The following is a 13,481-nucleotide window of genomic DNA, read 5'->3' as shown; positions in this document are numbered from 1 at the left end:
TATAAGATAATAAATAACCAAAATACAAACCACCAACGGGTTGCTTACTACCCTTCACCAAGCGTGGTGCGTAACTAGCTAGCTCGTGCTTGAGCTCTTCTTGGCGGTGCGGGAGCTTTCTTTTAACTCAACCTCGTCCACACCGAACACCGCAACGGGTCAAATAACATCCAATTGATGAACAAAAAGATATCCCGGCCCTGAGCAAACATTTCTTGCCTAACTCGTTAAATCACCGGCTACAAAGGTATATTACGCTTACAACGCCGCTACTCAGCCTGCAAAACATCTGCGTAAAGGAAGGGGCTGGCTATTCTTTCGTTGACAAACACCCGACGGTACCCCCCGCAACCAACTACGATGAGCGCGCCCCCAAAGGCTCATGTACACGCCTCCTCTGCGGGTGCCATTGCTGGTACTGGCTTAAGCGGACAGGGAGGACAGACAGCTCCTCCACGCTCGCCGCAACCGTCGCAGAGCCAACCATCAACAGGACTGCGGGTTCCATCCAATCGCAAGACTATATATGACCGGAACTTGAATCGCACGCGAAATGCAGAACTTAGCAAGGCCAGCTTTGGTTATATCTTTTCCGAGATGGTGGTATACGCCCAAAGAAGAGTTACAGGAATCCAAGACCTAGAAAGACGGTAAAACTTTTGCACCTTGCAAGTAATACACATGACGAGGTTGCCGTTTTTGCTGATAGTTCGCTATTTAGACTAAACGAACAAGGCTATCCTCTTGGACTTCGTCTGCTAGACCTACTACTATACCGATCCTTAACTGGCTCATCGACAACGAGCACCTTGACGTCCCAGTCTTCCTCAAGTAACCAGCCTGTTAGACCGCTACGCATCCTTCCACTCCTACAGCTGATCCATGGGCCTTTATGGAAACTCCTATTCTCACGCCCGGCAGACGCCCTTGAACATTCCGTCTCTCCAAATACACCTAATGAATATATGATTACCGACAACGATCCCCTAACAAATACCTATATATCGGTGCCAAAAGAGATGAACATGTTAAATTGTGCGGCCTTTGTAGCCGGTATCATTGAAGGAGTATGCGATGGCTGCGGCTTTGAGGCTTCTGTGACCGCTCATAATCAAGGAAACGATATGTGGCCCAGCCGAACCGTGTTTTTGGTGAAATTTGGAGACTCCGTTATGGAAAGAGAAAAGACTTTGGAGCGAGCTGGAATTAAATAAACCTGCTCTCTACTTATTGCCATAAGGGTTCCATGTCAGCCATTGATCGAAAGTGAACCTCTTTCGGATCATGCATTTTGGGGGGCATTTATGTGTTGTCTTGGGTTTCAGAGCGAGGCGTTCACGGCTGGGGAAGCTACCTTTAGAGAGGGAAGGGTCAACATTGGGGTTGGGGTTATTTATTCGAAATACATAGAGAGCGCTCGAAGTTCAGCTCATCACACATTCGGCCACACTTGGGCTTTCAGCGCAAACGAAGCAATGTCGAGCATTAGTCTAGGGTTGAAAAAGGAGATAGAATGCTGACGCTAAATATACCCATTTTTAGAACACCCCTGTGAAGACATTGAAAAAGTACATGTTGGATCCAATATACACAACCTAGCTCCCAAACAATGCATATAATAAAAACAGTGCTATGCAGGAAACAAATAATTGAAAATATACATGCTACGATACAGAGTCTACTCGCCGCCTTTTATCACGATCGTGGTATGGCGAAGGGCTACGTTTCCTTCGGCTTCTGCCATCATCATCCCGATGCTGATCTCTTCGTGGAGGAGATCTTGATCTTGAGCTCAAGTGGTCTTGTCGACGGCGAGGCGAACGAGACCTAGAGCGGGGACGGCGGCGTTCTTTGACTGCACTTGCATTTGCTCCTGATGGTCCAGATGGTCTCCTTAAATCTCCGTCCCTACTATCGGGTAGGAATCGTTCGTCCTTAATACCGAATCGAGCAGCACTGCTAGCAGGCGCATTTGACCGATAATAGTTTTCAACCCCCCATCTACCAGTATCTTCCGTCTTCAAGTCACGATACTTCGTCCGGCCTTTGCGTCCAATCTTTGTTGCATCCCTGACTTGGAGGTATTCTGGCAACGCTTCGCGGTTCTTAATTTCGTCCACGTAATGGCCACCCATAAGATCTCGTTCAGTGAGACCATGTTTCTCCGAGTCAGGCTGAAAGAAGGCACCCTTGTGGAAATATCGTTGCATAAACCCAGCCTTTCCTCTCCCAGCTTCTCGGTCCTCCTTTTGCTTGTCAATGAATTCACGATCTTCGCGCTCTCGCTCCTCAGTAGTTAGGTTACGACGGCGTTCAATCTCTTCCCGTTCCTTTTCGGCAACTTCGATGGCTTCGCGTTCACGTTTGACTCGCTTAAGCTCTCGCAATTTCCAGGCAGCAAGTTCAGCTGCCGGGTCAACACCGTCCGTATCGTCAATGTGGTTCTCATCAACTCCTGCACCTGTCTCGTCAATGTCGTCGTCCCATGTCTTTCTACCAGCTATCCGAGCAGCAGCATCCTTTTCTAGTTGGTCGCGAATCAGTAGGTCTGCCTTATCCTTCCGCCGTTTAAGCTCTTCGGCTTCCGCATCAGGGTCGAGGGCAGATGAAGACGTCGCAATATGACCAACATTGCTTGAAGTCACAGCGGCTTTACGTTCGCCTTTTTTTATAAATGTTGGGCGAAGTAGTAGTCTCCTCGGACCTTCATCCTCTGAGCTAGACTCCTCTTCTGAATCCTCTTCTGAATCCTCTTCTGAACCTGATTCTTCCTCTGACTCGTCCTCGACTTCCGACGTCTGTGCTTCCTGTTTCCTTACTGAAACTTCGCCGGTGTGCAGCCTGTCAGAAGTAACCGGTGCTGAAGATTTAGGGTGGATATCGACAGCATCCTCCTCCTCTTCCGTCACAAATCCCTCTTCATCTTCTGCCTCCTCTTCCAATTTGACTTGTCGAACGCCAGAAGTGATGTTCCTAGAGCTTGGGGGAGGCCGGCTCTGCGGTAATTGTTTGGGCTTCTGCTCCTCTACCTCCTCTTCCTCCTCATCTTCCTCTTCGGACGATTCAACTTCATCTGCGATGGGCTTGCCGGGTCGATATCGTTTTGCTGGCTGCATGCGCTTTGCAGCTGTGCCGCGACCAAAACTTGGGAATGAGGGAGGAGCCATGCTTATTGATAGATATACGTGTTAGCTATATGGCAACCAACATTGTAGTGGGGTGCAGAGGCAGCTGCTGGTGAGCGTGTCTTTTGTTGAAACGACGCTGGGTCTTTTTCTTCGTCTATCAAAAATCTTGAAGCTTGGACCTTCCTTGACTATCGATAAATCGATAGCTAATAATAGGCTTCATTATTTCCTCAAAATGTATTATATAATCAATTATCGGTTAGTCATCCAATCCATTCTAACCTAAGGGATGAGACACCTTCACGTGATAGATAATTTCATTGAGTTATTGGATCTTCGGCTGATTTGCATGCGACCACATAAAGTGTGATAGAGTGTTTATACGGGCGATAGAGCAAAAGGCTTTTTTGACTTTGGCCACTGGCGAGGACGCCAAGTGACGCGGACGGTACAACCTGCCTTCGTGGCGGACTAGGCGGCCTCAGGCAAAAGGTTTTCAACCGAAATTTGTCAGTCCTTTGCCGGTTTGACGAGGCATCAAGGGGTTTTGATGAAAGACTAGGAAGGGAGCCAGGAATTCATGACGATCCATGCATGGATTATTGATTACTCCGGATACTTGCTGATGAGCTGTGCAACTCCCGGATTTTCGCAGAATGTCCTGGGAGCCGTTCCATTCTTCAATATTCATCTTGCAGGCGATCTCAGGGGCCACTGCAGAAAATAAGGCCTGCCCCCCTTTTTTAAATCTCCCAATAATAGCTCATCTTTGTTGCTGGAATCTCAACCACTTCTGGGGGTACTAAGCTGCAGAAGGCTTAGTGGCCAGGTCCCAGTTACAGACTAATGCCAAGTGGATCCACCATAGGCCAACCAGCATGGCCCAGTTGAGTGTTGTTTCATGGTCCGAAAGCCCCCGTCATATAATAACGAAGGGAAGGGGGTTGCAATCGACGTTCGATCGTTCGACATCGAATTCCATCTTTCGTTCACCATCACCACCAGCTGCTATCAGTCTTTTCCCCTCTTGAGGGGCGTGGCCTATTGTCTCTCCTTCATGTCCGTTTGGTCGCACTGATTCTTGATAGCGTCCTCTCTTTAAAAAGGAAAAAACCGAAACAGAGCCTCCTGTGAATCTGCACGCGTCTTTCGTTATTTTGTGCACCTTCTCTGCTGCCATTTTGACGACCGTCGTATAACGTCTCACAATGATGGCTTCTCGAAGCATTTCCCTTCTGTCGTCGTTGGGGCTTTTGTCCTGTCTCTTATCCACCGTTGTAGGCCAGACGTTCACGTACTGCAACCCGTTGGAGAAAGATGACTGCCCTAACGCCCCAGCTTTGGGACAGAACTTCACCACGTACCTTAACAACTCGCTGAACCCTAATATCTGGAATACTACCAATGGAATTGTTGAAATCTCTGATAAAGGCTCCAACTTCACGATCCGCAAGCAACTCGACTCGCCAACTATCCAGTCCTTCTTTTATATCTTTTTTGGTACCGTTGAAGTCCATATGAAAGCCGCGACTGGTCAAGGTGTCGTTAGCAGTGTTGTCATCCAGTCAGAAGTATTGGATGAAATCGACTGGGAATGGGTTGGCTCGGAGCCAGATAGAGTTCAAACCAACTACTTTGGCAAGGGAAATACTACGTCCTATGACCGCGGTAAGAATTTCGACGTTAAGGGAGCTATGGATGATTTCCATAACTATACCGTCAACTGGACGCCGGAAAAAATAGAATGGTATATCGACACCGTGCTGGTCCGAACCCTGATGTACGAGGAAGCCCTTGGTGGAAAAAACTTCCCTCAAACTCCCGCAACTGTGCGCCTGGGTATCTGGCCTGGTGGTGATCCGCAGAACAAAAAAGGTGTCATTGAATGGGCGGGCGGCGAAATCGACTATGACAAAGCGCCATATATCATGAGTGTCAAGAAGTTGAAGGTTGTTGACGCACATAAAGGGAAAGAATATGAGTATTCTGACAGGTCCGGTGACTGGCAGAGTATTAAAGTGATAGAGTAAGTTCCTGTTTCTTTTTCGCTTCCGTCGTCTCCATGACGATGGTGATGTTTTTGGATGGCTGATACTAACGGCTCTGTCTGTTTAGTGGTGTTTCTGATATCGCGAACGAGATCAACAAGCCACCACCAAAGTCTTTGGCGCAGAGATGGCGAGAACTACCAGCTGCAGCTAAAATCGCCGTCTATGCTTCAATTGGCGGAGCAGTTATTCTGGCTATGGGGATCATAGCATTCTGCTGTGTCAAGCAACGCCGGGCCGGACGACGAGAGTTCTCCATGGAGAACAGCAAGTTTGTTGAAGACCAAAACAACGTCATGGCCATGAGGACCCAGTGGAATCACAAGTATAAGCCAGTCGGTAGCTGATAGAGCATTCTACCCCTCTTCTAATCGCTGGTTCTCGGTTCTCGCGCGGTCCCTTATGCCTTTGGCTGGTCCAATGCTCCCTGTGTCATATACCTGTCCCACGCCTCTCTGTACCGTTAGTGCGGACATTTTTCCATGTCTCCTCCTCCCCCTCCCCCTCCCCTTCCCCCTTGGCTCATCTTCTGTTAGTATTTTTGCACCTACATTTTCTCATGTGTTTCTTGGTCCTGTTTGTTGCGGAGAGCCCCTCGATCGAGTTTTTGGTCCATTCCCCAAGGTTGCTTTGGCGAGTATGTTATTTATTACTTCCTTTCTGAGCAGAGTTATGAAAGCGAAACGCTTGCATACTGGGGGGACTTGTGTATAGCAAATAAATTGTTTAATATTATTTCAAAGACCTCAATGAGCGTCCAGCTGCTCCAAGTTGTACGGGGACAGAGTACATTCGGGAGAGTTTGGAAGTTGCCGTTGTCTCCTTAAGGTTCAGCCTCATCTAATTTCGGCATAAATATGGTCCGATTCCGACAAAGTTGGGATTAGTCATCGACGCGTACCCGCGTTTCGTTTTCGTGTGTTAAATGAACAACTCCCTGTTCGGAAGCAGGATATTGATATCAACGAGAAGAAAGTCTTCAGGGCAAAGATTCAATACAGATCATCCGGCTAAGAAAGACATACAGATACCCATCAGTCTCCCATTTCACTTGGAGTAAATCAATATCAACTCTTCAAACACAAAAATGTCTCTCGTTACCCCCCGCATTCTCCCAGAATACCTTCAACAGTTCTATTCTTCAGGCCCGACAAGTGGTCGAATGCCGAGTGCAGTACGAATCCTGGGAAGGGTGTCCTCATTACGTGGAGAATACGCTACCATTACCTGTGGCGACCATGGCGATATCACGCTCATATTAAACAGAGACTCCCATCTCCAGATGGATAGGATGGTGGATGTAGTGGGAAAGGTTGTGGAGGTGGAGGGTGTGAGTGCTTCCCTAGAATAGAGAAAAGTCATTTCATGGGATACCTAGAAATTAACGCTGTGCCAAATCGTGATGTAGAATCTTGGCCTCAGAGTATTTGGAGCTACAGATTGTGGCAGCCCACATGAAGTTGGTTAGTTATCCATTATGATTCTCCTTCCTTAGAAATCAAACCAAATTAACGTCCTGTGTCAATGTGACAGATTATAAAATCTACGAGCAAGTCGTGGAAAGCACTCATAGATTCAAGACTATTTTTTACGATTCAGGTTGAGATCACTCGGTGATCATGGTGGACGACCTTGGGCGCAAATAGCTACCTACAGAACCGCACCGAGTCAAGTTATATGACGTTAATTTCACTCGTCAAAGGGACAAAGGACAGAACCAGCCATGGAACTTGATGCTCATTTTCTAGATTTCAGAAAAACTAGAGTACATAAACACAAACAGTCCTCTTTTTGAGTAATCTGGCATTGTTGGGAGAGCACGATGATACCCGAGGTGTTATCTAGTGATTTATTGAGCACTCTGAAATGAAATTAATGAAATCAGCTTGCATTCAATGTTTAAATTTGTCAAATTCTGGTATATGAACCCAATCATTTAAATAAAGTAAATATCGTACGACGAAGTGAACCTTTATGACGAGACCCGGCGGTAGATCGTCCTTTATTTGTTTTAGTTTAAATTCAAATACTAATTATTACTTAACGAATACTCCAGGAAGGAAATGGCTTTAATTGATATCTATTGAGTGACAGTAATATCATAGTATGAAGCGCGTAGTATCGATCAATGGTAGCGAGTACAATCGACTCGATCAGCGCCCTCCTCAAATATATGCATCGCTAGTAACATGAGGTCGTTAATATACTACAAGTTATCATCATAAACGTAAAGGAGTCAAGCAAAACAGGAAAACAGGGAAGTTACAATCCAACAGGATACATCCCTGACAGCAAAAACGGGCACGGCTGGAACGGTGCCATCCAAATGACACTGGGTCGTGGTGACTATCATTTATTTTTGAAGAAGAAAGAAAAGTGACAGAGGTAACGATAGGGTGGATGGAAAATACTGCGTTCGAGTCTAATTATTCATTGACTCCTAGCAGAATTCCGAATTTCTTGCATCATTGCGGCGAAGACCGTTGGATCAAGGCCTTCCATGGTACCATTGGCTCGAGGAGAAGCGTTGGCGTTATCTTTCGACCATAGATTCATCAACTGTGGATCAACAAGTGAGCCCGAGCCAAATATTTCAGACTCTGGAAGAGTTGATATCTCGTTGATTTCACTCTCAAGGAAAGACTTGAAAGGTGAGATGGCTGGCACACTACGGGCACGCCTTGGGGTTTCGGGGTTGTTTTTCCCCGATTTAGACTTATCCCTCGAGTTTGGGGTATTGGTGACGTCTTTTTGATGTAAATGAGATGTGTGGTCATCTTGAGGGATGCAGTCATTTGGATCCCAGTTTGCCCAGCTGTCACCGGTGGGAGTTTTTGGCGCATCAAACTGGAACAGTGAGTCTGTGTTGGTAAAAGAATCCATGTCAGAAGCCAAGAAATTAAGAACCATGCTATCCATAGGATCGAGCCCTTTAGACGGGCTTGTCGAGTTGGGTTGACGGTTGTCGTCTTTTGAGCCCTGGATTACAGAGCGAGTAGATTTCTGAGATGGGGATGCATTGGTTATAGCCTCATGTAATTTTTTGGACCGGATTGACCTACTCCGACGGTTTGGAGTTGGGCTGCCAAGGAACTCAAGTGCGTTGCAATCGTCTGCATCTTTGAAGAGGTGATCAAGGCCATCGGCAGGTGTTTGGGGAATGTTTTCCTGATCTAATGGCCTTGTAGGCTGTTTCTGGGCTGACCGGGGGCTCCGACGCAAGCCATTGATCAAGGAGTCGCTAAGGGATTTCATGGATTCGCCATCTTTGTTCGAGGAGAATAATGCTCTACGAACTGGTTTGGGAGTGAGCTGTGTCTCTGAGAACTGGGGCTTGCGCGAATCCATATTTCTGGCAGGGCTGGATTGAATAGCTCGTCTTAATGCTTCGAACGGATCTTCGTCACGCCAACGATTGTGTTTCTCTGCTGACTTAGGTGGCTCAGCGCTACTGGCCCTTATTTTCTCAGTCTGCTTTGAGTTACCTTTATTGGTCTCAGCATCAACTTCTGCTTGGGTATCATTCTCCGCCTGTGTAGTGGCACCCTCATCGGCGTCCGGAGACGAGGCCTCCGAAGGGCCTGGCGAAGACTCGGTTCCTACGGCGTTACGAGCTTTGCGACGAGAGCGGGTCTCTAATGGCTGGACTCGGATCGACTTCCGCTTTTGCTTGTCCTTTGGCACTCCTTTGTGCCATTTATGCTCAGGGCGCATGGTCTTGAATTTATAGAGCCATAACCCACATGCTATAAAACGTTAATACATAGTAAACAGACAAATCCAAGTTGCTTAATACTCACAGTTGCAAAGTAGAAGTTGGACAAAGTCTATATCGTCATGGGCGAGCGACTTCTTATATATCTTGATCGAATTATGGGATCCATCCTCTTCCGGTTCTGAAGGTTCCCAAAAAAGAATGGTTGGATCGCCGCTATACGCCTCGGCTTGCTCAGCGTTTGCCGGGACAACCTTCGCATGGGCACGACGCCAAGTTGGAGTTTCAATGGCACCACAGTTTTCACAGTATGGAGGAACGGTGCCTTCGCGGATACATTGTTCGAGACGAGCTTGTACTTGTTTGGTCCGTTTAGCACCTGCTCCGCTGCGAGGTTTTGGGTTGTGCTGCTGACTCGGACCAGGAGTAGATACAGAAGGGAGTTCGCTTGCTAGTGGGTGGAGTTGTTGAGATTGTGATTGCCAGGACTGGGAAGGCCGGATTGGGTCACTAGCGGGAACAACAGCGGGTACAGCAGCCCGTTGGGTGGCGGGAGCTATGGATTTAACAGACCTCATGCTGGCTCTCGAGGAGGGGCGCGAATTTGATATTCTGGTTGGCTGAGGTGGGAGTGCCAGTGCAGAGTCTCCAGCAGAGCTTTCAAGTTGAACACCATTCATAAGGGCTTTAGGTTGTTCCGTGGATGGGTGTGGGCCATTTTGATGAGACTTTGCGGTGTCATTATAATTGTCGTCGTCAATTAACGAATCGAACTGAGCGCTCATGAAGCCTGAGTCATGATCGGACATTGGAGGAAGTCCCGGGCTTGAGGCCTGGGCGTAATTAGTTTCCATGATAGGAGGGGATGAAGGCATATTAAAAGGTGTATCGGTAAGCATGCTGTACTGAGGTTCTTCTGGAGAGGTGGCTTGTGAATCAAATGCAAGACGGTTAGTTGACATAGGCATTGGAGCGATTAGAGGACAGTTCTGTGAAAAGTCAGACCGGCCTGAGGACTGACGGCGCAAATTGCTGGGAGCAATTCGGTTCCGGCGATTGGGACCTTGGGTAAGTGATGGAACGGGAGTGGGTGGACGAACGGGTTCCTCGTTTGATAGCAATGGGTGGTCTCGCTGGGTAATTGGTGTTGGGCGGTGGATCCTTACGGATGCGGCTGTGCTTGCGGCCACTCGGAGGGAGTTAGGCTGACGTTCGATGTTTGTATTCACGCCACCGGAGATATCGGTTCGAACCAGTTTTGCTCTCTTGGGCGCTGGTCCTTCTGAGGCCTCATCGCCGCTGCCGTAGCTTGACATGATAGACCCCCTTCGGCTAGTAACTCTATAAGAGTCTGGATTTAGTACAGAAGCTCTTGATCCGGGACGATTTATCTCATCTGCTGGCCTTTTTTGTTGGCTAGCCGACATAGCCACTCCTGGCGTTGACGCCCGGCTTGGGGCGTTGTGAGAGAAATGTGCTGGGGAATCAGCACGGAAACTACCAGGTCCCACATTGGGTAGTTCACGAGGCGTCGAGCCATCGCTTAGGAGCTGCTGTAACTTCTCCAGGCCGGACCTGTCGAGTGGGGTGTGTTCTAATTCAGCTACATTCTGGGATGAACTGAAGCCTGAAAGTAGCCCAGGATTTGATTTCAAGAAGGCTGTCCAGGCCTGAGCATCGAAATCATGTGGTATGAGATTGCTCAGCTCACGGTATTTTTGCATGCTCTCAAGATATTCACTCTGGAGGACGGTTGGTACGGGGACGAGGCGAAGCTTGACTTCGAGGGTTTCCTGTGCGCCCCTAGCAAATAACCCAGAATTTTTGCAAACTCGTCCCGTGACAATGGTTTTGGATTGGTGTGCGGGGGCATTTGGTGTTGGTGAGGCAGAAGCCAAAACCCAGGAAAGCATTCCCTGGCCGACCAAAGGAGTTTCATATTCAGAATAGTCGTAGGCGTAAACCGTGTAATCCCGTCCAAGCTTCGCAACCAATTCAGGGCTATGCGGGGGTTAGAGAAAAAACATTATTTCAGAGAGAAAACACGTTGTTGCCTTACCTTGCCGAGACGATTGTTTGAATGCAGGTTTTCAGCTCAATCACTCCAACCTGCGTAGTTTCATCAAGATAGGCAGTTTGGATATCTAGGATATGCGGCCACCTGGCAAGACAGTTTGTTTTGCTCTCGTTATCGAACGTGTAGAGGACCTTCACTACAGAGAAGATTAGTATCAGGGCCTGGTCCTTGGGCTGCTTAGGAACACTCACGCCTCATAGGCCGAACAGAGATACCCTCCTCGTTTTCCATATTTCTGACTGCAAACTAGGATATCGAAGAGTCACGGAAATCAAGGCAAAAAGAAGGCAATAAAGCTTCAATGATGTGATTTTGACTGCTGGGTGGCTTATTCTATCAAATTTCTCCAGGTGCCGGTTGCTTGCAAGACCGTTTGTCCAAGGAAGCCGGCGGGCTGTCGATGGTGAAAGCAGAGGCGGACTGATGTCCTCAGTGAATGAGTCACTGAGTAGGAGTGATGTCTGTCCCGCGTAGGCTGATCGGCTTCATAACTTGAGCACCGGGGCGAAGAGTAAAATGGCGATAATGGAATTGGCTGGAGTTGTCGATACCAGGACCATGTACCTAATGAGAAACAAGATGAAAAGAGAAGTAGAAAAATGGAAGCAACCCCTTCAATGGACTCCCTCTCACGCGAGCTCAGCCTAGCAACCGCGTGTTTGTGGGAGAAAGGGAGAAGCAGAGGAGGAAGAAGAGGAAGGGGATGTTGGAAATGGAGAAGAGGAGGTTGGAGTAAAAGACGAGGTAGAAAGTCGTGAAGCCAAACGCGATATTCGAGATTGCTGACCTAAGCGCGCGTGAATGGGAAGCAGATTTCCCGATATAGACTAGTGACGCGCCAAGTCCAACGCGCTTTCCGGTTGGGAAAAATAAACAGCCGACGCGTGACGCGCTAACCTGAATCGGACGCAAATCTTGGCAATTATCTAATATTCACGTGATATGGGAAACCTTTAGGGCTTGTTGACTTTTCTTTGCTGCGAAGAAGCAGAAGAAAGACGAGCGAAAAGACGAAGAGCCAGCAGCAGGACTAAGACGTCGACACAAAAGAGCGTACCTTTGCTGCCCTTTTATAGCTTTCTCCACGATGTCCGACACTAAGATTCAGTAAGCAGGCTCCCATTCACCGTCGAATCAGATGACTCAACCGGTCTCGCTCCCCGCGCAACGGATGGCCTTGCTGCTACAGCGCATTGCGGTATACCTGCTAACCTCTGGCTCTTGTTCTTTAGAGATCTCCTTAACAAGCCACGCAGTGAGCTGACGTACGTTCCATTGGCCGTTTGAATGTCCCCGAACTTCTCCTCTTCCCAAACCCGAAGCTATCGCCAACTTCAACCACACCACACACTAACGGCCGTCGTTGCTCCCTTCTTGGCATCCGCACCCGTTCAACTGACTTTGTACCTTGTGCAATAACTAATAATGACGATGGGCGATAAGTTAACCTGGTACGCGCTATAGTGAATACGAAGTCTCTGTTCTCGAAGAACATGAGCTTACCACCGGCCCCCTCTCGATCCTCCAGACAGCTACCCGCGCCCACTCGCAAGTCTTGATCTCATGTCGTAACAATCGCAAGCTCCTTGCGCGTGTGAAGGCTTTTGATCGTCACTGTAACATGGTGCTAGAGAACGTCAAGGAAATGTGGACTGAGAAGCCCAAGGGTGGCAAGGGCAAAGGTGTCAATAAAGATCGCTTTATTAGCAAGATGTATGTCTATGCACGGCTTCACTGGAGCTTCCCTCTTTGCCATTATATGGCCGCACGATACTTACCTGGCTGTCTAGGTTCTTGAGAGGCGATTCGGTTATCCTGGTTCTTCTAAGTTGAGCTCCGTTCTGCCTTTCTTTAGCTCTATACTATGCGGTCCGCACACACATTCGCCAATCTGCCACCTCCGGATGGCTTAGACTTTCAACCACTTAAATACCTTCATCCTAATGCGGCAATCATGATGCAACAAATCGCTCTAAAGTTGCGGGAGACAGGCCTAGTCCGCGAAGTGATGTCTTACTTCCATTTTAAGCATATACCATGGAAGCTCTTAATCTAGCATGTCGGCGTCTTCGGCGTTTCTTGTCCCTATCCTTTCCTTCCCAAATTCCATGCTGCTTTGCTTTGCGATTTCTTTTTTCCCTTGGAGTCCATGGTGGGATGAGCCGGATATCCTGCACCGGCCGTTTGTTACACTTGGTGGAATGTTAGGGTTTATGCGATATAATAGCCAAGCCCTGGAGAAGATGCTACATCCGCAGAATATGATGAAAGTTACAGCCTTTATCCACGAAGGCATATTAAATACTACTTTTTCTCCTTTCGCCTTATTTGAGCCTTCTCTGCGTTGCCGGCTCAATCAGTCACGTGTTACCTCATTGGCTCTACGCATATACCCAACCTCAGGGGGTTTGGACAATTTGATTAAAAGTAAGTATTATTGTAGAGGTAAGATATTGGCGTTATATATAAGTCCGGGTGAAGAGAGTAAAGAGCGACACAAGAGAATACTCCGG

General features: G+C 48.0%; 6 protein-coding genes across 6 annotated transcripts; 4 read left to right on the top strand and 2 right to left on the bottom strand.

Annotated features, from left to right (window-relative positions):
• Positions 1 to 360: 360 nt before the first annotated feature.
• Positions 361 to 1,214, top strand: MGYG_07643 (transporter particle subunit trs31; the record flags this gene model as incomplete). Its single annotated transcript, XM_003170351.1, has 2 exons — positions 361 to 650; positions 722 to 1,214. The coding sequence occupies 2 exons, from the start codon at positions 361 to 363 to the stop codon at positions 1,212 to 1,214; spliced, it is 783 nt and encodes a 260-aa protein (XP_003170399.1).
• A 450-nt stretch (positions 1,215 to 1,664) lies between these two features.
• MGYG_07642 (microfibril-associated protein) lies at positions 1,665 to 3,167 on the bottom strand (the record flags this gene model as incomplete). The annotated part of the gene is made up of 1 exon (XM_003170350.1): positions 1,665 to 3,167. One exon carries the CDS (start codon positions 3,165 to 3,167, stop codon positions 1,665 to 1,667), a length of 1,503 nt encoding a protein of 500 aa, XP_003170398.1.
• Positions 3,168 to 4,339: 1,172 nt separating this feature from the next.
• Positions 4,340 to 5,523, top strand: MGYG_07641 (extracellular cell wall glucanase Crf1/allergen Asp F9; the record flags this gene model as incomplete). Its single annotated transcript, XM_003170349.1, has 2 exons — positions 4,340 to 5,154; positions 5,244 to 5,523. The coding sequence occupies 2 exons, from the start codon at positions 4,340 to 4,342 to the stop codon at positions 5,521 to 5,523; spliced, it is 1,095 nt and encodes a 364-aa protein (XP_003170397.1).
• A 740-nt stretch (positions 5,524 to 6,263) lies between these two features.
• Positions 6,264 to 6,780, top strand: MGYG_07640 (hypothetical protein; the record flags this gene model as incomplete). Its single annotated transcript, XM_003170348.1, has 3 exons — positions 6,264 to 6,506; positions 6,585 to 6,639; positions 6,710 to 6,780. The coding sequence occupies 3 exons, from the start codon at positions 6,264 to 6,266 to the stop codon at positions 6,778 to 6,780; spliced, it is 369 nt and encodes a 122-aa protein (XP_003170396.1).
• Positions 6,781 to 7,606: 826 nt separating this feature from the next.
• Positions 7,607 to 11,199, bottom strand: MGYG_07639 (hypothetical protein; the record flags this gene model as incomplete). Its single annotated transcript, XM_003170347.1, has 4 exons — positions 7,607 to 8,922; positions 8,977 to 10,892; positions 10,951 to 11,104; positions 11,160 to 11,199. The coding sequence occupies 4 exons, from the start codon at positions 11,197 to 11,199 to the stop codon at positions 7,607 to 7,609; spliced, it is 3,426 nt and encodes a 1,141-aa protein (XP_003170395.1).
• A 1,056-nt stretch (positions 11,200 to 12,255) lies between these two features.
• On the top strand, positions 12,256 to 12,801 carry MGYG_07638 (hypothetical protein; the record flags this gene model as incomplete). Its single annotated transcript, XM_003170346.1, has 3 exons — positions 12,256 to 12,371; positions 12,433 to 12,681; positions 12,759 to 12,801. 3 exons carry the CDS (start codon positions 12,256 to 12,258, stop codon positions 12,799 to 12,801), a joined length of 408 nt encoding a protein of 135 aa, XP_003170394.1.
• Positions 12,802 to 13,481: the final 680 nt, after the last annotated feature.

This window comes from Nannizzia gypsea, genomic scaffold (genome assembly GCF_000150975.2).
Source record: "Nannizzia gypsea CBS 118893 supercont1.7 genomic scaffold, whole genome shotgun sequence".
In the NCBI taxonomy this organism is placed as follows: domain Eukaryota; kingdom Fungi; phylum Ascomycota; class Eurotiomycetes; order Onygenales; family Arthrodermataceae; genus Nannizzia; species Nannizzia gypsea.
Note: the sequence above shows the minus strand (reverse complement) of the source record. Positions and strands in the feature narration are given on the sequence as shown.